The sequence below is a fragment of the Schistocerca serialis genome, chromosome 7, assembly GCF_023864345.2.
Source record: "Schistocerca serialis cubense isolate TAMUIC-IGC-003099 chromosome 7, iqSchSeri2.2, whole genome shotgun sequence".
Lineage (NCBI taxonomy): Eukaryota > Metazoa > Arthropoda > Insecta > Orthoptera > Acrididae > Schistocerca > Schistocerca serialis.
The window spans coordinates 564113122-564134928 of record NC_064644.1 but is presented as its reverse complement, the minus strand read 5'-3'; the positions used below and the strand labels follow the sequence as shown (position 1 = coordinate 564134928).

At 41.1% G+C, this 21807-nt stretch overlaps 1 protein-coding gene across 2 annotated transcripts in view; it reads right to left on the bottom strand.

Annotated features, from left to right (window-relative positions):
- The window catches only part of LOC126412774 (UHRF1-binding protein 1), a 443324-nt gene that overhangs the window by 17673 nt on the left and 403844 nt on the right, over nt 1-21807 (bottom strand). For both annotated transcript variants that reach the window (XM_050082538.1, XM_050082539.1), the window contains one exon: nt 16976-17127. In XM_050082538.1, coding sequence (XP_049938495.1) covers nt 16976-17127 — 152 coding nt within the window. The remainder of the gene's footprint in view (nt 1-16975; nt 17128-21807) is intronic.

The following is a 21807-nucleotide window of genomic DNA, read 5'->3' as shown; positions in this document are numbered from 1 at the left end:
ACAGTTGTCAGTAGCCAGCACATAGCAAATTCAGATGGCAATTTCTATGTACATCAGCACTGTCTGGTGTGTTACCTTATTTAGTTACACAGTCTACAGATCTAAAGATTATTGTCACAGACAGATATCAATAATAAATTTATGTATGTTTGCATTCAAGCCCTGGCATTAGCGCGCGCGCGCGCACACACACACACACACACACACACACACACACACACACACAGAGAGAGAGAGAGAGAGAGAGAGAGAGAGAGAGAGAGGGGAGGGGTGGGGGTTAAAATCAACATTCACTGGATCACTGTTTCTCTTCATTGTGATAATGCCACAACTCGCAAAAGAAATTGAGAAGTTGATTTGTGAAAGTAGCAGCCTATCATTCAATTCTATTGTCTTGCATTTCAACTCTTAAAGCCAAACTATCGGTTAAGGGGATGTACATTTCTTTCTGTTTTCAATATACATGTTTCAATTACATGCTGTGATCATTAATTATATAATTAACTCAATATAACTAATTTTGTTCTGTAAATAAATAAAATGGCTAGGTTATATAGAACTTTCATTATTCATAATTATGTGAATAACACTTCCACCTCTGACTTCAATTTTGACAAAACAATTGTGCATCCTCTGATTCCAACTTTGGTTCTGATTATATTCGTGGTTTAAGTGGTTTGGTGGCTGCATGAAAGAGAGTAAACTACAAATCCAGAGGCTTGCTGTCAAGAATGATAAAAGGGTTTTTGACTGTGGTTAATACAACTTTCACCTATGACAGTGTTGCATGAATGTGAAATATGAAAAGTTTCACAGTGGCACAGATTACATGTTAGATCCTCACCTCCACCCCCCCTCCCCACCCCCCACCCCCCTTCCATACTGCTGAATGGCTCAGACAATCAGTTTACAGGCTATAAGAAAAGAAAGATATTGACAAGTTTACGTTCATTTTCCACTAGTTTTGCCTATTCAATTAAGTTTACTTCTCAGCCCAATCTACAAGAAATGTGTTTTTTGAATCAGTAATATGTTTCTCAAAACTCTTTTTATAACAGGAAACCACTACATACAGCCACAATAAGACTTGTGTACCCTGTTCAGTATGTCAATAAGCCTCAAAGAGCCTTTGATTCAGTTTCATACTTGTTCTGGTGTTACATTAGCATTTTTTTGTTTCCTAGAAGAATTGTAATAAATGCTCTCTGGAGGTGCTGCCTTTCCCATTTTCTTCAAAGCGAACATCCACTATAGAGCTCTGCTGAATGAAATCATGCAGTATCCATTGACCAACAAGTGCTGTCACTAAAACCTTGAGTTTCTTGTTCTTGTTAAGCATTACTGATACTATCAGCTCTAGGATGTATTAATCACTCTCTATATCAAACATAAAGGTTATGCTGCAGTGAATGTCATTTAGATGCCTGGAGAATTTCTTCAGCTTCTTTCACCCATGTTGTTTTATCTCGAATACTTCACTACAAAGCGAACCCATTGTAATGGTTTATAGAGACCTTCAGAAATAGCATTATATTTAAAGGCCTCAATAAAAATATTTGTAGCCAGGACTTACAGGTAAACTTCCAGCTACACCATCTACTAGATTCTCCAAGTTTTCTCAAAACTCATGCCGATTTTTTAATACTTGATTGTCGACCAGTCTTAACCCAGACTGTTTCAAATTCTGGACTGGTACGCATTACACTACTTACTGAATAACTGATCTTTTCATAGGAATTAACATGCCAGCACAATTTATCACCTCCAATATGTTTTATAAATATTACATCCAGATTTGGAGATTTTACTCCTAATTTCAAGCACTCTGTAGGTGTTGCTACAGTTAATAATAAGGACAAATTCTGAACGCTTATCCTGAATGCATACAGTTTCAAGGGCAGGTTTACTTTTCTTCTCTCTAACCTGTAAGGTTATGCATTCTTGTCTGCAATTGGTAAAGGTGACACCTTTCTTTTTTCCCCCCTTCCTTGTGAGAACTGCTGTAAAATTCTCAGTGGTACTGTAGGGGGAGGCCATTTATCAGGTCTAAAAATTTCCCACATACATGCTACATGCAGTTTGTTAGCAGATTACCTGTGTCTTACGTATGGGTTTTCTACTGCTTTTATGTGATAGCAAAGATCAACAAATCTGCTTCTGACAAGAAATAGTCCAATCCGACATGTAACCTACCCTTAAATCTTGCACACAAGAAGAGTACAACTAAAGAAATTCAATGTCAAAATTTTATCCACTAAGACGCATTGCAGTTTTACCACACAAAGAGCCACTTATCACAATGATTTGTACAGTACTTCCTGCCTAGTGTGTGAATCGCTGAATAAGCACACACAGCCATGGTGATACAAAGTAGCGCCATGTAGCGTGAAGTCCTAAGTGCACACATCAAATTTTAAGAATTTAAATCACACCTAAAATGTTGCAGATGTAATTGTTACATAGGTGACTAGCAGAGGAAAAATCAAGGTAGTGTATGATGTTTCATTACAGACTACTTCCATTAATGGGGACTTTAATTTGTTGACATGAAAGATTTATAAAAATTTCTGACCACAAATTTTATGGCAATTTTTAAATAATGTATATTTTACTAACAATGAAACAGTTCCTTCGATGTTGAGCGCCCATAAGGCCCCCCCCCCCCCCCGCCGAAACAGTTCCTTATTTATGCCTTGTACTAGTCACATTGATAAAAGAAAAATTAATGCACTCAGGCATTACACAGTAATTACTAGTTTTTATTTAGGCAGAATTATGATGGAGAAAAAAAATGACATGGCTTTTGTTCTGCATACTGAGCTGTGTACCATGAATACTTGATTAAGTTATTCACAAAATGTTATCATGTCAGTACGGGCCTTCAAGGTTTTTTTCAAATGATGTTTAGTTTTAGTCTGATGATGCAGACTGACAATACACAAATGACTGATTTTAATAATACTAAAATAACCAAAGAGCTAGCAGAAATTATACTGTCCAACAATTTTCTGAAAAATGCTTTACACTGTCAAAACATTTCTTTATTAGGGTCTGAACCACAGTTCCAGGCAGAATCTGAATTATATCAACAGTCTTGCTGCCATCATCCTATGGACAAAGGTGTCATTTTATCGAGGCCAAGAGTACAACAAATGCAATAAATAATGTTCTGCATCTGGTAAGATGATGTTTCACGTAAAATACAGAAAATTATTCTCTCCCATTTTTCCAGAGTTTGTTGCATCAATTACAAGATTTTTGCAGCTGCACAGTCTTTCTTTTTTAAATTTTTGGCCCTAATTTGCCTTGAGGTTCTGGAAGACAGATATAAACCTGTGGAAACAGTAATCCGCTGATACTTCCCACTGGCATTGTTGTTTATGACTGCACAAGGGACTCTTTTTTCGATCAAAACAATAAACTGTGGCTTGCGTGCAGTTCTTGCATGAAACCTGACTGACTCACTTTATACACAATGTTTTAGGAAATAACCTGAAGCTACCTGTTAATGACATCTCCTCTGCATGTTCACTTAAAGTAAACTTGGTAATTTTGCAACTTCCTTTCCTAAATAATTTGCTGAATCTGTTTAACCAGACTGAAGAAGCCTGGAAATCCGTAATGTTCATCTCACTTGCAATTGACAAAGCCTAGATTTCCTTCTGTAATATTGCATTGTCTTTCAAGATCTAAATAGTTCAATAATTCTTCTTTCACATTTTTGTGAGTTTCATTTTGGTGCATATTTTGTACTGTGTGAAACTTTCTTCCATTAATACAATTCACATTCAGATTTTACAAAATGAAACCGGCTTTTCACATAGCTTAACTTTAGGCATTTTCTCCCTCCTTTGTTTAACAAAAAAGTTTACAGCCCTTTTTTGCCACCAAAAGCTATTGCTCTCCATGTTTTCATTGGGCTAGGAAGGTACTGCATTTCTGCTTTGGACTTTAATTAGCAAAACAATCACTGTTCGAACCACAATTCACAGAATCATCATAGTTATTTCCTTTTTCACCTAACCTTTGCACAATTTCTAACAAAATCTCAACATAATTCATATGAATGTCCAAGAAATCATCAACCAGTAATAAATAACAGGTATGCAAGTCTTCAGGAGAAATATCGATTTTGACTGCATACCAGTCTTCAGATTTTATCACTACTGTTATAACTTCAAGTTGAACAAATATATTACAAGGAAGACACAATACATGAAAGTCACAGATCAAGTAAACAGAGTAAGACATGTGTACACTTTAACAGTCAAATCATAACTGAGTCCGAGTCTAGCGGCCTCTGGCTGGCCGGTCGCTTAAGTGGCGCTGCTGCTGCATCGCTGACAGACAGCGCCGCATGTAGAGGATGGGCGTAACTGCGCAGCGGCACTTTGAAAGATTGGCGAGTCACAACACTTTTCCCCCCTCTGAAGTTTTTGCACAGGTCTTGATGGAGGTGGCCTGTAGATTGCTAACGTCCATACGTGTTGTTTGACTGGCCGTAAAGTCTCGAGGAAGAGGCTTCCCGTACGGCCGGAAGTGTCCCCGATGATAACGGGTCGAGATGACAGGAGACGTGGGGGTTGAATCTGCTAGGGCCCCGTGCACCAATCTGCCTGTTGCGGCAAGTCCGGCTGATATAACAGCAGACATGGGTGATGTGTCTGCGTCTGTAGGAGAAGGAGGCAAGTAGAGTTGCTCCGACAGATGATGGTCATCTGGTTCCCGCATGGGCTTGTCTCCTGGTGGCGTCAGTTCTTGTGCTGGCACCGATATGATGGTGAGAGGACTGTGTTGTGAGTAATGAGAGATTCCAGTATCCCGAGCGTCAGGTAGAGCCGAAGGTGGTGTAGCGGCATCCGGAACAGGTGTTGCCAGCACACGTGGTCCGAATGACGCACTGCAACACCCGTGTCCGTCTGGATTTCATACAGGCGTCGGCCACGGTGTTGTAAGTTGCAGCCAGGACTCCATTTTGGCTGCCTGCCATATCCCCGTGCCCATACAAGGTCATTGGTGGTGAATCGGCCAAGCGAAGGCACCCGCGACCGTGAGGTGGAAGGCTGCAGAGGATGAAGTAGCGTGCGGGGCTGTCGGCCATGTAAGAGCTCAGACAGGCTGTGGTCACCAATGGGGGTGAAACGGTAAGAAACCAGAAATTGGAGAGGCGCATCATCAGCAGCAGAAGAAGTCAGGAGTTTCCTCATCTGAGACTTAAATGTGCGGACCAGTTGTTCAGCCTCACTGTTTGACTGTGGATGGAACGGAGGGGCCATGATATGCATGACGCCGTGACGGGCACAAAAATCCACAAAATCGGAAGAGGCAAATTGCGGACCACTATCGGTAACAAGAGTACAGGGAAGGCCTTCCAAAGAGAAAATGCGAGCTAGAGCATTGGTGGTTGCCACAGTGGTAGGCGACGTGCAACTGACAATGAAAGGAAAGTTAGAATAGGCGTCAATAACGAGAAGCCAATAAGTACCTAATGAATACGCTCCCAGGGCTTCTCAGGCGAAGGCCACGGTGACAAAGATGACTTCGGGGCAGCAGCCTATGATGCACAAGGGCAGCAGGCAGAGACCATGTGTGCGATTTCAGAGTCAATGCGAGGCCAGTACACATGACGGTGCGCCAGAGATTTTGTGCGAGACACACCCCAGTGCCCTTGGTGAAGGAGGCGCAAGACCAAAGCACACAAAAACGCATGTGCCACAACACACGGTGAAGCATTTTCGGTGGAAAGGAGGATAAGATCATCCTTAGCCATGAGGCGGTAACACAAAGCTTAGTAGTTCCACAACGGATCAGAAGTCTTAGTGGATGGACGATCTGGCCAACCCTTCTGAATACAGCGTAAAACCCGGGAGAGGGTAGGGTCAGAACCTGTAGCAGCCGCCAGCCAGTCCCCGGTGATGGGGAACCCGTCCACAACCCGCTGCTCGGCAACATCCGGGTGGAAACACAAAAGTTTGTCCCTATCGAATGCCAGATCAGGACCCATGGGGAAGGTGAGACAGTGCATCAGCTTTCGCATGTTGAGTCGTCGGCCAGAAATGAATCTCATAATTGAAACGAGACAAGTAAAGAGCCCAATGCTGGAGGCGGTGTGCAGCCTTGTCGGGAAATGACATTGATGGATGAAACAAGGAAACAAATGGTTTGTGATCCGTAACAAAATGAAATTTGGATCCATAGAGAAAAACACCAAACTTATGAAGAGCATAAATATTGGCCAAAGCTTCATTTTTAATTTGAGAATACTTTTGTTGGGCATCCGTGAGCGTTTTGGAGGCATAAGCAATGGGTTGTTCAGAACCGTCAGAAAAACAGTGTGCACGGTCTGCACCAACCCCGTATTGAGAGGTGTCCGTGGCAAGAACAAGATGTTGGTCAGGTCGATAAGTAGCCAGGCACGGGGTCTGTTTCAGCATAGTCTTCAATTTCTGGAAAGCCGCACCACATGACGCGGACCAGTGAAAAGGCACGTTTTTATGCAACAGGCGATGCAACGGCTGAGCCACTGAAGCAGCGGACTGTAAAAACTTGTGATAGCATGCTATTTTCCCCAAGAAGGCCTGCAGTTCCTTAAAAGATGTAGGGCAAGGAAGGGCATCAATCGCAGCGACAGTTTGCTGAAGCGGACGAATACCATACTGAGAGAGTTGAAACCCCAAGTACGTGATAGATGCCTGAAAAAATTTTGATTTCTGAAGGTTACACTTAAGACCGGCAGTATGTAAGACATGAAAAAGTGTGCGGAGATTTTGAAGATGTTTGGCAGTGGTGGAGCTAGTGACAACAATGTCGTCCTGGTAATTTATACACCCAGGGACGGTGAGCAATAATTCTTCCAAGAATCGCTGAAAGAGAGCAGGGGTGCTGGCAACCCCAAATGCCAATCATTGGTATTGATAGTGGCCGAAAGGCATGTTAAGGACTGCCGGGAAGCAGCATCGAGAGGAAGTTGATGATAAGCTTCTGACAGGTCAAGTTTAGAAAAATACTGGCCTCCAGCAAGTTCAGTGAACAATTCTTCAGGTCGAGGCATAGGCTAAGTGTTGATAAGGCATTGAGCATTTACAGTAGCTTTGAAATCGCCACAGAGACAAATATCACCATTTGGCTTAGCAATGACAACGACAGGAGAGGACCATTCACTGGAAGTGACAGGAAGCAAGACCCCTGAAGCAGTGAGACGATCCAGCTCCTGTTTGACCTGATCACAAAGGGCCACAGGAATGGGCCAAGCCCCAAAAAACTTAGGCCGAGCAGTGGGTTTGAGCATGATATGAGCTTCAAAGTCATTTGAACAGCCTAGCCCACGAGAAAAAAGGGATGAAAATGTTGTCAACAAGGAATCCAATTGAGCATAAGGAATAGCATCAGAGACGATATTACAGAGTTATCTATGGAGAACCCAAAAACGCGAAAGACATCGAAACCAAAAAGATTCTCTGCGTTACTATGGTTGACCACAAATATGGGAACAGTGTGAACGACTGATTTGTAAGATACCTCAGCATCAAAGTGTCCCAAGAGAGAAATCTTCTGTTTATTGTAAGTCCGTAACTGCCTAGTGACAGGTGACAGGATTGGAGACCCCAACTGAAGATACGTCTAAGAATTGATGATAGTGGCAGCAGAACCAGTGTCCACCTGCATGCGAACATCTTGACCAAGTATTTGGACAGTGAGGAATAACTTCCCTGAAAGGGAAGAAGTACAATTGACAGACAAAACAGAATCAGAATCAGCGTCATGTTCATGATCATCATGTATGCAGTCGGATTTGCAAATGGATGACACATCTTTGCATCTGTGACACACGGCCCAACATTGTGGACAATCTTCTTGTGAATGTTTCGTAAAACACCGCAGACATGAAGGAAGCTGCCACGGGTTTCGCTGCAGTTTCTTAGAGGTTTGTTTACAGTTAGGACGAGGCTGCGCTTGGGAGCGTACTATGGCCACATCGGCCGGCGGGGACACGCCACATGCTTCGTCAACATCGCACAGAGGTTGTATTCCCTGACGTCGCCCCATGCCTCTATTTGCACTTCAGTGACGCGAGAAATTTCAAAAGACTGAGAGACGGATAGGACTTCATCTAGAGTCGGATCTGCCAACTGAAGAGCATGTTGCCTAACTTCTTTGTCGGGCGCCAATCGGATAATAGCATCCCGTACCATGGAATCGGCATAGGATTCTTTGTGAACTTCAGTAACAAATTGACACATTCTACTGAGGCCGTGAAGTTCAGCAGCCCAAGTGCGATAGGATTGATTCGGTTGTTTTTGACAATGATAAAAGGCAACACGAGAGGCTACCAAATGTGTTTGCTTTTGAAAATATACATATAGAAGTGAGCACATTTCAGCAAAGGACAAGGACGCAGGATCTTTCAAAGGAGCCAATTGCGACAACAACTGATACATTTGAGGTGAAATCCGTGAAAGGAATAAAGACTTACATGTTTGTTCGTCCGCAACATGAAACGCCAAGAAGTGCTGTCGAAGACCTTTTTCGTAATCAGACCAGTCTTCCGCCATCTCGTCGTAAGGAGGAAAAGGAGGGAGAGAGAACGATGAGAGACGCTCCGCATTTGATGCCGTGACAAAATCACGAATCGCATTTGTGAGAAGAGTTTGCTGTTCTATGAGACCTTGCAATAGTTGCTCTAAAGTAGCCATGGAAACATGTGGGTCAACGATGGAAAAGAAAAATCACTACCTCGTCGCCAATTGTTATAACTTCAAGTTGAACAAATATATTTCAAGGTAGACGCAACACATGAAAGTCACAGATCAAGTAAACAGAGTAAGACGTGTGTACACTTTAACAGTCAAATCATAACTGAGTCTGAGTCTAGCAGCCGCTGGCTGGCTGGCCGCTTAGGTGGCACTGCTGCAACAGCGCCGCATGTAGAGGATGCGCGTAACTGCGCGGCACAACTTTGTAAGATCGGCGAGTCACAACAATTACAAAGTACAAAACATTATAGTGATTAAAATTCTTCTGGGTATTATGCCGCGTCATTGCTAAAACTAACAATAATGAATATTGTTAGTTTTTAGCAATGACGCGGCATAATACCCAGAAGAATTTTAATCACTATGAGACCGGCCGCAGAAGCCTACGTTCTTATACAAAACATTAATTGGATACCCCATTATTGTGAAACTCTGGAACCGCACAAAGAGAGATGGTGTTACACAAGCATATATGAAGAAAATGCAAAGAAAATTAATTGTTTTACCTCCAGTGTTGACATTCAGTGATACCAGAAAGGCACCTGCTAATTATTATGGACATTGAATAAGTTGAAATCAAACAATGGACACTCCAGGTAGGAATATCGACAGGGCAGGAAAATACAGATTGCTACTTACAGTAAAAAAGACATGCTAAGTTGTGGACAGGTACAATTAAAAGCGTTCGGCCACAGCCTTCATCAGCAAAAGAGAAACACACGCCATTCAAATACACAAGCAAGCACACCTCATTCACTCATGACTGCCAACTCCAGCATCTTGGGCCAGAATGCGACTATCAAGTGGGATGCAAACAGCAGTCTAGAGGTGGTGGGAAAGGGGACGGGATAGTAGGTGGGGAGAGAGACAAACATTGTCCGGTGGAGGAGTGGGAAAAGATGGGCGTGAGCATTGGCAGAGGGTGACAAACGGGGTGGGAGATGAGAATGGGGAAAAGATGATAGGACAGAGGGGGTGGAAACTGTTGGGTGGAGATTTGGGGACATTATGTTGCCATAGTTGAGGCCAGGATAATTATTGGAGCGGGCCAGAAAAGCTGGTGGTGGAGGGAAGGATCCAGATCGCTCAGGTAGTGAACCAGACATTGAAATCAAGTATGTAATGTTCAGCTGCATGTTGTGCCAGGGTGGTCAACTTTGCTCTTTGCCAACTGTAGCCATTCATCCTGGTGGACAGCGGGTTGGCGTGGCCTGGCCCCTGATGGGATAGGATAAACCTGTGACAGGACTGGCATAGGAAGTACTGGGTGGGTGGACTCGGCAGGTCTTGCACCTGTGTCTTCCACAGGTACTTATGATCCTTGTGGCAAGGGGGTGGCATTGGGTGTGGGCAATGGCACACCACTTTAGGAGGGGTAGGAAGGACATTGGGTAGGATGTTCTCACTTCAGTGCATGGTCATAGATAATAAAAGCCTTGGTGAAGACTGTAGTTCAGTTGTTCCAGTCTGAGGGGGTGGTGGTAGGTCACAAAGAGGATACTCCTTTGTGGCTGGTTCTTGGGCGTGGTGGAAAGGGGATTTGGGGTGGGGGAATTGCATGGGAGATCTGTTTGCAGACTAAGTCTGTGGGTAGCACTGGCCTGTGAAGGCCTTGGTGCGACCCTGAGTATACTGAGCAAGGAAATTCTTGTCACTGGAGATAATGCCGTCCCTGACTGCCAGACTGTATGGGAGGGATTTTTTTGGTGTGAAAGGGAAGACAGTAGTCAAAATGCAGGTACAGTTGGTGGTTGTTGGGTTTAATGTTGATAGAGGTGTGGATGGGGCCACCAGAGGGGAGGAGGTCAACATCTAGGAAGGCTGGGTTGAGGAGGACCATGTCAAGCGGGTAGGATGGAAGGTGTTGAGGCTGTGAAGGAACGCAAATAGGGTGTCTTGCCTCTGTGTCCAGATTACGACAACATCATCAGTGAACCTGAGCCAGACAAGACGTGCGGTGTTTTTGGAGGCTACGAAGGTCTCCTCTACATGGCCCATAAAAAGGTTGGCATAAGAGGTTGTCTGTGGGTACCCATGGCTGTGCCACAGATTTGTTTATAGGCTTTCCCTTCAAAGGAAGAGCAGTTGGGTGTTGGGATAAAGTTCGTAAGGTGTATGAGGAATGAGGTAGTGGGTCTCGAGTCTGAAGGACACTGGGAAAGGTAATGTTTAATAACAGTAAGACCATGGGCATGAAGGATGTTGGTGTATAGGGTGGTGGCATCAACAGTGACGAGTGGGGATCCGGGAGTTAAAGAGGTGGGGATGGCGAAAAGACAGTGAAGGAAATGGTTGGTGTCTTTGTCATGGGTGGCTAGATTACAGGCAATTAGTTGGAGGTGTTGGTCTTTAGGGCTGAAATTCTTTCAGTGGGGCACAATAACCAGCCACAATGGGAAGTAAAGGATTATTGGGTTTGTGGATTTTGGGGAGCATATACAAGGTTGGTGTGTGGTGTGTCACAGGGGTGAGGAGGGAAATGGATTCTGGGGGTAGGCTCGTGACAACTGAATTCCAGTCCGAGATGCTGGAGTTGGCAGTAATGTGTGCATGAGGTATTGAATAAGTTGCAAATTAGAGTGAACAGTAACTGTGAACAACTTTGCCAGTGATACTATCAATGGAACTGGATTTTGCTTTATAAATTATGATCACATTGTGCTGTATTATTTGTTTACTGACGTGCCGTCAATCAAGTGTGTGTACCTGCTGTATTGCTCACACACAGACTGCTACAACTAAGGCAGGGATGTATATTTCCAAGACACCTGGTGAACTACAAATTTGGAAATTTTCAAGTTTTTTAAATACTTAGAGTGTGCCTTAGCAGCTTAAGTTTTGATAGAGCATTTCTTTCATAGTATTATTCCTGTGTGAAAAATTTCAGGGTAGGTTTCAACATGTCAGACTGGACCATTCCATTGTGAGATGGCTACAGATACTTATTTCCTCCACTTGCCTCTGGCCAGACAGCCATGTTCCATTCTGAGAATGATGCTACAAATTGGAAGCTGTGCTTTCATGTAGCTAATAGAGCTATAAGTATTCATCACTTGAGGAAAATAATGGTGATGAATTTTTGAAACATGTTGTCACAGGTAATGAGACTTGGATATCACATTTCACACCAGAAACAAAGAACCAACCAACGGAATGGCATGATTCACAATCCCTAATGAAACCAAAAAAAGCAAAACAAGACTATGACTATGGTGTTTTGGGATCGTAAGGGTGTCCTGCTCATCAATTAAATGTCTAGGTGTGAGACCATAAATGCACCAGCCTACTGTCAGAAACTTCAATGACTTCACAGCACCATTGGAATGTGGTGTGGTGTGACATCCGCTATACAGTCGAGACTTAGCCCCAAGTTATTATGACCAATTCCCCAAATTGAAAGACGTTTTGATCGGACACTGCTACAGAAATGATGATCAACTTAAAGAAGCCCTTAATGAGTGGATCAATAACTTGGCAGCAATTATGTACGCAGAAAGCATAGAAAAACTGGTAAAACAGTACAAAAGCCTATATTTGAATGGTGACTACATAGAAAAGTAGCTAAACTATCAAATTTAACAATACTATGAAAGGAAAGTTGCTCCTCACCATATGGTGGAGATGCTGAGTCACAGATAGGCACAACAAAAAGACTGTCACAAATAAGCTTTCGGCCATTAAGGCCTTTGTCAACAATAGACAACACACACACACACACACACACACACACACACACACACACACACACACACACACTCACTCACTCACGCAAATGCAGCTCACACACATGACTACAGTCTCAGGCAACTGAAACCACACTGAGAGCAGCAGCACCAGTGCATGATGGGAATGGCTACTGCGTGGGGGTAAGGAAGAGGTTGGGGTGGAGAGGGGGAGAGATAGTATGGTGGGGTTGGTGGATAGTGAAGTGCTGCAGTGCAGACAGAGGGCAGGGGAGGGGAGAGGTGGGGAGGGGAGTGATGTAGCAGAAAAGGAGAGAAGTAATAACTTTAGGTATCAAATTGTATGTAAGATACTATTTTGTCTAGCTATATCAAATAAAAAATTCTAAAGAAAAAAAACTTTCTTTACTTTCTGAATGACCCTCATATAATAGTATCACTCACACATTCATCAGTCACAGGATAAGCAGTGTGATGCTTGTAATTCAAAGTTTACAACTATACAAAGACCCATAAATAATGACACCTTGTAATGCAGCAAGTTATTATGAGATGACATTTGTTGCAGTAAGGCATGCTGCCGTCTAGTAAAGTGGCTGCAGGATGGCTATATTTTTTTTCATCTGTTGTTGTTGTTGTTGTGGTCTTCAGTCCTGAGACTGGTTTGATGCAGCTCTCCATGCTGCTCTATCCTGTGCAAGCTTTTTCATCTCCCAGTACTTACTGCAACCTACATCCTTCTGAATCTGCTTAGTGTATTCATCTCTTGGTCTCCCCCTACGATTTTTACCCTCCACGCTGCCCTCCAATACTAAATTGGTGATCCCTTGATGCCTCAGAACATGTCCTACCAACCGATCCCTTCTTCTGGTCAAGTTGTGCCACAAACTTCTCTTCTCCCCAATCCTATTCAATACTTCCTCATTAGTTATGTGATCTACCCATCTAATCTTCAGCATTCTTCTGTACCACCACATTTCGAAAGCTTCTATTCTCTTCTTGTCCAAACTATTTATTGTCCATGTTTCACTTCCATACATGGCTACACTCCATACGAATACTTTCAGAAATGACTTCCTGACACTTAAATCAATACTGGATGTTAACAAATTTCTCTTCCTCAGAAACGCTTTCCTTGCCATTGGCAGCCTACATTTTATATCCTCTCTACTTCGACCATCATCAGTTATTTTGCTCCCCAAATAGCAAAACTCCTTTACTACTTTAAGTGCCTCATTTCCTAATCTAATTCCCTCAGCATCACCCGACTTAATTAGACTACATTCCATTATCCTTGTTTTGCTTTTGTTGATGTTCATCTTATATCCTCCTTTCAAGACACTGTCCATTCCATTCAACTGCTCTTCCAAGTCCTTTGCTGTCTCTGACAGAATTACAATGTCATCGGCGAACCTCAAAGTTTTTATTTCTTCTCCATGAATTTTAATACCCACACCGAATTTTTCTTTTGTTTCCCTTACTGCTTGCTCAATATACAGATTGAACAACATCGGGGACAGGCTACAACCCTGTCTTACTCCCTTCCCAACCACTGCTTCCCTTTCATGTCCCTCGACTCTTATAACTGCCATCTGGTTTCTGTACAAATTGTAAATAGCCTTTCGCTCCCTGTATTTTACCCCTGCCACCTTTAGAATTTGAAAGAGAGTATTCCAGTCAACATTGTCAAAAGCTTTCTCTAAGTCTACAAATGCTAGAAACGTAGGTTTGCCTTTCCTTAATCTTTCTTCTAAGATAAGTCGTAAGGTCAGTATTGCCTCACGTGTTCCAGTGTTTCTACGGAATCCAAACTGATCTTCCCCGAGGTTGGCTTCTACTAGTTTTTCCATTCGTCTCTAAAGAATTCGTGTTAGTATTTTGCAGCTGTGACTTATTAAGCTGATAGTTCGGTAATTTTCACATCTGTCAACACCTGCTTTCTTTGGGATTGGAATTATTATATTCTTCTTGAAGTCTGAGGGTATTTCGCCTGTTTCATACATCTTGCTCACCAGATGGTAGTTTTGTCAGGACTGGCTCTCCCACGGCCGTCAGTAGTGCCAATGGAATATTGTCTACTCCGGCGGCCTTGTTTCGACTCAGGTCTTTCAGTGCTCTGTCAAACTCTTCACGCAGTATCGTATCTCCCATTTCATCTTCATCTACATCCTCTTCCATTTCCATAATATTGTCCTCAAGTACATCGCCCTTGCATAGACCCTCTATATACTCCTTCCACCTTTCTGCTTTCCCTTCTTTGCTTAGAACTGGGTTTCCATCTGAGCTCTTGATATTCATACAAGTCGTTCTCTTATCTCCAAAGGTCTCTTTAATTTTCCTGTAGGCGGTATCTATCTTACCCCTAGTGAGATAGGCCTCTACATCCTTACATTTGTCCTCTAGCCATCCCTGCTTAGCCATTTTGCACTTCCTGTCGATATCATTTTTGAGACGTTTGTATTCCTTTTTGCCTGTTTCACTTACTGCATTTTTATATTTTCTCCTTTCATCAATTAAATTCAATATTTCTTCTGTTACCCAAGGATTTCTACTAGCCCTCGTCTTTTTACCTACTTGATCCTCTGCTGCCTTCACTACTTCATCCCTCAAAGCTACCCATTCTTCTTCTACTGTATTTATTTCCCCCATTCCTGTCAATTGCTCCCTTATGCTCTCCCTGAATCTCTGTACAACCTCTGGTTCTTTTAGTTTATCCAGGTCCCATCTCCTTAAATTCCCACCTTTTTGCAGTTTCTTCAGTTTTAATCTACAGGTCATAACCAATAGATTGTGGTCAGAGTCCACATCTGCCTCTGGAAATGTCTTACAATTTGCAACCACGATTCAGGTGACGTAAGTCAGTGTGCGCTTGATTTTGTATAAAAGTACGCAGAATGGAAGTTAGAGGTGGAATAAGTTTTTTTATAAATTTGAAGAATATTTTGCACTTCGTTTATTTTGATTAAACAAAATACAAGAATCTGAAGTTTTGCTGACATTAATTACTATCAAATTAGTGATTGGATAAGGCAAGATTTTCCGTGAGAATGATCTGAAAAGGAACACTCTGACTGGTTGTTTAGATCAACAGCCAATCAGAATTAAGCTGTTCCCACATGAATAGTGAAGTGACAGATAGGAGACTACCTCGAGAGGAGTTGCTTGCTAGCCGGTCTATGGATAACACGATGTCAGATCGCTTCTTAAAAATACTCTGTAAGATGAGAAAATAGTGAGCTAATTTTGGTTCAAACATATCATGACTGAAGTGACCGGAGTTATGAACATTTTAATGAAAGTTTGGTGTTTCTAAACTAAATAGTTAGAGTGATATGAGCATGTGAACTTTCTGGTCATAATAACAACTCCACGTGACGTGTTTCGTGCTCTGTTCAGAATATTTTGGCGAGTACCTCTTTAGAGAAATACCACTGAAATGACCGAATGTTTAACTCATGAATAGTTGTGGGTCTGTGACTGGTAGAATGTGAAAATTAATCGGGTCGGACTTACTAAAATTTTTGTTATACAGACAGTGAACTTTGAATGATATCATTTTACCCTATTAAATACAAACTCAATAGCCATTTCATGTGTTTCAGTATGAATAAAAAGCAGTGTTAATCTAATTTTAAACACTTTTCTGCAAGTAGAATGAAGATGCTGAATGCCTTGTTTTTTTTTTAATCATTAACTTTCAGGAACTGACATTCAACTAGAGTTATGCGGCCTCTGTGTGGTAGGTATTAGGTAGTGGTTTCATCAACGCTGCTTTAGACTGCCCAGCATGTATCTGCTATCACAGAGTGAAGGGACATCGGCAAGAAGCCTATCGAGGTAGGTGGACTGAACAACAAAGATAGTGTTAACAAAAGTGCAGACGACTGACCCCAACGTGCAGCAACCTGTAATTTTACAATGTTCTTTGCACAATGTAATTATCCAAAATTAATTGTTTACAAGCATTTCCTTGACATGTTATCTCCTTTAACTACTGTACCATAATCCTAGCAACAAATCAGGTCTCCTAGTTTTGTTCCAGCGTTTTTTCTTTTTTAAAAAAATTACAGTATTACACAATTCTCTTCCCATTAATGTAGGCCAATGATTTTGGGATTTTATTCACAATCTTTCTCATTCTGAACCATATGCTATTCTGGAATGGTATACTTCTCTGATTCCCATTTTTGATATAACATTTGTTTAGGCAACAATATTTCAAATTTCAAGCTTTTACGCAACTACCTTCACGATGTTTTTAAATGTTTGTTTTAATACAGGAGCAATTTTACTGTCAGTTAAAAATGTTCTCTATGGTATACATCTGAGAAACTCATTCTACTATAAATATACCTACCTCATGCATTCCAGATTTGAGGAGATTAGTACAAGTAACAAAAGTAACAGAAATAGATGACTGCGATTTTCACTCTCGTTATATTCCTTACATGTCACTAATCTTATTGGTGTTCTCAAGATACAAATTTTTTGTGCTTAATACTTTTCCTATGAATATTTACGGCATTAATTTTGACTTACTTGACAGTCTTCCACTGCTTGTCTTAATGAGCAATTTTCTTCTGCAATTTTTTCCAATGCAGCCATCCGACGTTTCAGCTCAACATTCTCAGCCTTCAGTTCTTCATTACTTTGTTTCAACTTGCAGATCTGACTTTCATACACAGCATTTTCTGTTTATTAAAAAAGGAATGCAGTTACAGTATATACCAATGAAAAACAAAATTCTTGTCACATAAAAGTATCTATAACAAAAATATTCAGTCAAACGTATGCAGTTGTTCGGTTGATGTCATCACCTCTCACACAGTCACATATGCAGCATAGCAGAATTTGAAACAATTTGCTAAGAAGATACTTGTATAGCTAACTGCCATAAGAATCCACTCTGATCAGAGCACTAGATATAATATTACAATGTTTCCACTAGGTCTGTTTTTGGGGCTACTACTCCACAGGACAGAGCCACAGAGTAAATAAAGTTACAATTGAAAAAACTACTTGTAAAGCAGAACACTACAGCTTCGACAACATGATGCATCTCAAAGAACATTAATTTAATATCGTCCAACAAACATATAGAGTTCCATAAAAAAGATGACTTTCTAATAACAATACAGAAAAATGTGAAGATATATGGAGTATGAAATGTGTTATGCTTCCTAAAATATTGTTTGGAAATAAATGAAATTTAGTAAGTATGTCTAGATGGATACAAGTCATTAGGGAAAATCAAACAACAGAAAATCCAGGGTGGAATAATGAGAATATTATGAAAAGGATACATTGCTACTCACTGCATAATGGAGTTTGCAGCTCAGTATCTCATCTATATGGTGAGTAGCAATCTATCCTTTTCATAATATTGTCGTCATTGGATACAAATTATTATTACACTTGTTTATAGCTGTTAAAAACAAAGGAGATAGTGTATATAGTGGGTGTCTGTTTTTAATGTTTTCTCTACTATTTCAACAGCTACTTTCAGTTTCATTTTTGCAATGTTTGGACACAATCCACAAAACAAATACTGCCCAACACATGCTTAAAGCAGTACAGTGTCATATGTTAATTCAGGAAAATACCAGTGTCTTACTGCAAACAATGTGTTTGTTAAAGTGGTATTTTATGTGCCCATCTGAGGAGTGTCAAATTAGTCTAGTTCAATATACAGTTTAACGATATTTGTTAATAGGGGCACTTTTATTTCACTTGCTACCTGTTTCCAACGTATCACCTTACAGGTTATGACAGGTTATGTTGCCAGCCTGGCCTCTTTGCTAATGTGCTGGACCCAGAATCTGAGAGATCTATTACGATAGAATGTGGGACTCTTAGGTCTAGGGTCTGATGCAGATTTGCCCATGCCCCAACAACATGAAGGCAGGCCACTTTCTTGGGTGTTGCTTTGTTTACTTTTGCCTCCTCTGCAACCTTTTCTTTAAAATTAATTAACAAAACATAAGAAACCTATATCCAAAGAAAAATAAGAAATTATAAACAATTACTGAAAAAGAAGTAGATAGGAAAGGTTGAAGGAGTACATGAGGTTCTTGCCATCATGTCACAGCAAGGGGGCAGGTGTGGAGGAGGAGAGTTCAGAGATACCTTGGAAAATCATCGACCCACACACATCCTTTTTGGAACCATCTTTAGTGATCTATACTACTTTATTCTATATTATTGGTAGAGATATGTAGCTTGAAGTAGTCACTGCACTGCAACTGCCTTCTGAAATTAACTGCAGTGCCACACAATAGTGGATCAGGAACACACAATGCAATCATGGTGACAGTTTACACACCACCAGTAAGAAATATCTAAGTTTCTGTTTCTTCACATCCTTACAAAAGGCGGGTCTTTCTGATTCTAGGCCTTTCCAACCTTTTTTCTTCCCTGGGAAGGCACTGATAGTTCCAACAGCTACAGTTAGTGTTTTCACCTTTAAGTGCAACTACCAGCATTATTGGTATTTTTCCTCTTCAAGGTAAGACTCGGCAGCTACAATGAAGAGCCAAAGAAACTGGTACACCTGTCTAATACAATGTAGGGCCCCTGCGAACATGCAGAAGTGCCGCAACACGACGTGGCATGGACTCGACTAATGACTGAAGTAGTGCTGGAGGGAGTTGACACCATGAATCCTACAGGGCTGTCCATAAATCCATAATAGTACGAGGGGGTGCAGATTTCTTCTAAACAGCACATTTGCAAGACATACCAGATATGTACACTAACTTTCATGTCTGGGGAGTTTGGTGGCTAGTGAAAGTGTTTACACTCAGAAGAGTGTCCCTGGAACCACTCTGTAGCAATTCTGGGCATATGGGGTGTCCCATTGTCCTGCTGGAACTAGGTGTCCTTGATGAGCTCTCTCTCACAGAAAATCAATACTAAAGTGTCCATAAACAATGATTCTCCAATTAAATCAGCGTACCCTTATTGAAACTGATTTTATGTGCATGAAGCTTAAAATACTTCCTGCTGATGGTCTGTAAATTATCAGTACTACACGCTTGTGTGCTTCTGAACCACTCCTGTGGCATAGCATTCAAAAGCTGTTCAAACACAATTTTTGTTAACATGATGGGTCTGCCTATCACCTGTTCTTTTATGGTTCTGGAGTAGTATGATATTAGCTTGTATCCATCAACATGAGTATACTCAATTTAGGAAAAGGCAGATTGCTACTTATCATAAAGAAGACATGTTAAGTTGCAGACAGGCACAATCAAAAGACAATTACATAAAGCTTTCATTAATAACAGAGAGACACCCCCCATTCATTCACACAAGCTCACGTACACATAACTGTCAATTCAGCATCCAGCTCAAGATTCTGGATTTGGTGGTCATGTGTGCATGAGGTGTGCTTGCCTTTATGTATGAATGGTGTGTGTCTCTCTTTAACTGATGAAGGCTGTGGCTGAAAGCTTTATGAAAGTGTCTTTTAATTTTGCCTGTCTGCTGATCTGTGTGTCTTCTTTACATAAGTAGCAATATGTGTTTTCCTACATTGTTGGCATTCCTACAGGAGTTTCCGCTGTTTGAATATCTTCAATTTGAATGATTTCCTTGCGATATTTTAATATGCACAACAAATTTCCTTAAATTCCATCTATTCTTTTATTTTCCTGCATAGATATGAGAAGTTTGTTGTTCTTATCAACATAGTTTCTGGCGGTTTGACAGAAGACACAAGATGCATTTTCTTTAATATACATAGCTCCAGCCAAATTGTAGCATTTTGTTTTGACAGAAGCTGTTGTTAACTATATTTATTGGGAAGCTCTGTTATTTGGAAGAATTTACCCACAAAAGGCCTATGGAACATAGTGTGTATCACTGAAATAGGATGGACACTGTTTTGGTCAGAATGGATATATCTGATAATCAGCCACAGAAGCAGCCTCTTACCACAGGTATTCAGATGCAAAACCATTTTGTCTGTAACACAGCTGAGTGAGGGGTCATGAACCAGCCACATACTTCATTTACATCTACATCTGTATTCTTCAAACCACCCTGAGCTTGCAAGGCAGAGGGTATGTCCCTCTGTACAGTACCAGTAATTAGGGTTTCTTCACATTCCATTGATGTATGGAGCATGGGAAGAATAACTGACTTTTTGAATGCCTCTTTGTGTGAAGTAATTATTGTAATTTTATCAGCACGATCCCTATGTGAGGGATATGTAGACAGTTGTAGTATATTCCTAGAGTCACCTTTAAAGGCTGATTCTTGAAACTTTGTTAATAGACTTTCCCAGGATGGTTTACGTCAACTTCAAAAGTCTTCCAGTTCAGTTACATCAGAATCTCTGTGACACTCTCCCATGGATCAAAGAAACCTGTGACAATTTGTGCTAACCTTCTAGTTAGTTCTATTTGGTACAGGTCTGACACACTTCTAGCAATATTCTAGAACCGGTTGCATGAGTGATTTGTAAGAAATTTCCTTTGTAGAGTAACTGCACTTACCCAGTATTCTACCAATAAACCAAAGTCTACCATATCCTTTACCCACAACTGAGCCTATGTGATAATTCCATTTCAGGTCCCTACAAAGTGTTGCTCCGCACCACTTTGCAATCTTATTCAGATCTGACTGAATATTTATGCAGCATCTTTTAGACAGTATTTCATCATAGATAACTGTATTATCTGCAAAAAGTCTGAGATTACTGTTAATATCATTTGCAAGGTCACTAATACACAACATGAACAACAAAGGTCCCAACACACATCGCTGTCGCACAACTGAAGTTACTTACACATTTGACGATGACTGTCCATCCTAGATAACATGCTGTGTCCTCACTCTAGTAACAAATTTCACCTGCTAGTCCAGTATTGGTATTATTGTTAGAAGAGCAGCTGCAAATTCAATACAGAATCTGGGCTCTGGAGATTTGTTCAATTTTAACAATTTCAGGTGTTTCTCAGTACCATTGTCACTAATACATTCTTTCAGTGGTATGTGGATTTAATAGGGGAATTTCTCCTAGGTTCTCCTTTGTAAAGGAACATCTGGAAACGGGCTTAAGCATTTCAACTTTTGCTTTGCTACCCTCAATTTCAGTTTCTGTTTGATTTGATAGGGGTTGCACATGCCACTAAAGCCCTTACATACGGCCAGAGCTTCTTTGGGTTTTGTCAAATATCATTACACAATATTCTGCTACAGTACTCAATGAAGCCATCAAGCATTGCTCTCTTGACAGCCAAATGTGTTTCATTCAGCATCTCTCCATCTATAGCCCTATTCTTTGTTTTACACCTATCATGCATTAATCTCTGTTTCTTTAGAAGTTTCTTTACAGTGACGGTATAACTTCAAGGGATCCCTGACAT